We start from the raw sequence: 3,106 nt of genomic DNA, 5'->3' as shown, positions 1-3,106 counted from the left end.
TCAAAAATTTTGAACATATATTATTTAAAAAAAATCTTAAGAAAATAGATTAGAATAATAAATTTCCAATATATAATTTACTGGTTCAATCTTCCAGCAACAATATTTTTTAAAAAAATTATTAGTTTGAATATTATTTTGAAAATTATTGCAGGAATCAACTTCAATGAAAACAATGTCATTACTAACATACGACGCTATTCACGTCCACGTCGATTTCGTAACCTAGCAAGAAATTTCGGTGAAAGTGAGATAAATTGTCGGTGGCAATTGTCTGCCCCAAGAATTTGTGTACACTGCCAAGCTCTATTGTTTCATGGTGAAACATCACAATTTTGCTGTAGAAATGGAAATACAAATTTGGATCATATCCCTTCTCCCATTGAATTACAAGAGTTGTATGCTGCTGATAATGAGGAAGGAAGACATTTTCGACAGTTCATCAGGGCATACAATCATGTTTTCTCTTTTACATCGATGGGAGTCAACTTAGATGAGTCCTTAGCAACTGGTACACATGAAATTTACACATTTCGTGCCCATGGATCAATATATCACTCGATTGGAAGTCTTCTACCAAATGAGAATTGTAGGCCAAGGTACATGCAGATTTGGATTGTAGACACGGATCATGATATAGACAATAGACTTCATGAAAATCCAGAACTAAGGCGAGAATTACTGCTTAAGATACAAAACATTCTTGATCAACACAATCCATTTGTGCACGTGTTTCGACAAATTGGCAAATGTCAAGACATACCTAACTGTAGGCTAATCATCAAGCAACAAAAACCTAATGAACATCAATATAGTTTACCAACCACATCTCAAGTAGCAGCTGTAATTGTTGACAACGAATTTCAAGAAACTTTGAGAGGTCGAGATATTACTATACAAGGTATCGGTGGAAATCTTGTCAGCATTCAAGATGTAGTTGGCTACTATGATCCTCTGCAATATCCACTCCTTCTGCCATATGGTACATATGGTTGGGACATAAATTGCCGAAATATCAATGGTACCCGGTTAACATGCTTAAATTACTATGCGTATATGCTACAGGTTAGTGAAAAATCATTGTACTTTATGCTTTATTTTTTTAATTAAAAACAATTTAAAACTTACATATACACCTATACTCATATAATGTAAATTATCTTCTTATTCAGATACGAGAAAATTCGCCATCTTTGCTACTTAGAGGAGGCCGTCTACTTCAACAATACGTAGTTGACAATTACGTAAAGATTGAAACACAAAGACTACGATGGATACGTTCAAATCAACGTGATATACGTTCTAAACTTTATCAAGGATTGCAAGATTGTTTACATGGAGGTGAAAATAATGTAGGTATCATAACTTAATTATTATAATAATATTATTTTTCACAACAGATAGTACAACTTAAAAATTATACATATCTACCAAATGCATTACAGGAAATGTTGGTACCAGAATCGTTTTGCCATCATCTTTCGGTGGAAGTCCACGTGATATGTACCAACGGTATCAAGATGCCATGACTTTGGTACAAACATATGGAAAACCAGATATAATGCTTACAATGACATGCAATCCGAATTGGAATGAGATAAAATATCAACTGCTTCCTGGGCAATCATCTCAAGATCGTCCAGATTTGATTACAAGGATAGTTAAATCAAAATTTGAAGAGTTTAAGAAAGACATTGTGGATAGGGGGGTTTTGGGTAAGGTCCGCTCTTATTCATACGTCATTGAGTATCAAAAAAAAGGGCTTCCCCATGTTCATATGTTGGTCATATTTGAAAATAATGATAAGTTGTGTACTCCCGATCACTTTGACTCAATTGTGCGTGTTGAAATACCTTCACAAACAGAAGAACCCAATCTACATAAAGCAGTTCTCTACCATATGATACATGGTCCATGTGGATCAATCAATCCAAATTGTCCATGCATGATAAATGGTAAATGTAAGAAGAACTTACCAAAGCCATTTGTGGAATACACATCTAGAGGAAATGATTCATATCCTTTGTATCGAAGACGTGACGGTGGCCAAGTATCAATTACCAACAATGACAATGTCTTAATTGATAATGGTTGGGTTGTCCCATACAATCCATGGCTTCTATTAAAATATGATTGTCATATTAATGTTGAAGTATGTGGAGGGATTAAATGTGTCAAGTACATATACAAGTACATCCACAAAGGTCCTGATCGGGTCGCACTAGAGTTATGAAATGGGCAAAATTATGATGAAATCCAACAGTACGTGGATGGAAGGTGGATCTGTGCGCCTGAAGCATTGTGGCGAATTTTCTCATTTGAGTTCAGTAGGATGTATCCTTCAGTCATTAGGTTACAAATACATACACCAAACCAACATTTGATTTATTTTGACCCCCAACAACATGTAAGTGATCTACTAGCAGATGACGACAACTCAAAGACTATGCTTACAGAATTTTTCAAAATAAATTGTGATCCTGACTTGAATGGTAAGTATTTATATCGAGAATTTCCACAATATTACACATGGATAAAATCTGGAAAAAAATGGATTCGTCGAAGAAGCAACAATAAAGTGGTTGGGAGAGTATATGTTGTGTCGCCATCTGAAGGTGAGAGATTTTATCTCCGTATCCTTTTAAACCATGTCAGGGGCCCAACATCTTTTGAAGATCTGATGACTGTGAATGGGGTAGTATATTCAACATTTAAGGAGTCTGCTCAAATGAGAGGACTTCTTCAACAGGATGATTATGTAAAACAATGTCTGGAAGAAGCACGTTCTGTTAAAATGTCATCTTCATTTAGAAGGTTCTTTGTATCCATATTGGTGTTCTGTCAACCAACAACAGTTCGAGAACTCTGGGATGAGTTTCATCCTTGCATGTGTGAAGATTATGGTCGAGAAATTTCATCAAATAACTTAATCATCAATAAGTTATTGCTTGAGATACGAAGGTTGTTGCATCAGTACAAAAAGAAACTTGATGATTTTGATTTGCCATCAATAAGTGCTGAGTTTTTAGAAGACACAACGCTACCAAGAATAATTGAGGATGAGCTTTCTTATCAGATTTCTGATGATGATTTGAGATCTATTGAA

At 35.0% G+C, this 3,106-nt stretch overlaps 1 protein-coding gene across 1 annotated transcript; it reads left to right on the top strand.

The window, feature by feature from the left end:
• Positions 1 to 165: 165 nt before the first annotated feature.
• Positions 166 to 3,094, top strand: LOC140969347 (uncharacterized). The gene is made up of 3 exons (XM_073430669.1): positions 166 to 1,065; positions 1,173 to 1,356; positions 1,446 to 3,094. The coding sequence occupies exons 1-3, from the start codon at positions 478 to 480 to the stop codon at positions 2,231 to 2,233; spliced, it is 1,560 nt and encodes a 519-aa protein (XP_073286770.1). The 5' UTR covers positions 166 to 477; the 3' UTR covers positions 2,234 to 3,094.
• Positions 3,095 to 3,106: the final 12 nt, after the last annotated feature.

This window comes from Primulina huaijiensis, unplaced genomic scaffold (assembly GCF_012295235.1).
Source record: "Primulina huaijiensis isolate GDHJ02 unplaced genomic scaffold, ASM1229523v2 scaffold41019, whole genome shotgun sequence".
NCBI lineage: Eukaryota > Viridiplantae > Streptophyta > Magnoliopsida > Lamiales > Gesneriaceae > Primulina > Primulina huaijiensis.
Note: the sequence above shows the minus strand (reverse complement) of the source record. Positions and strands in the feature narration are given on the sequence as shown.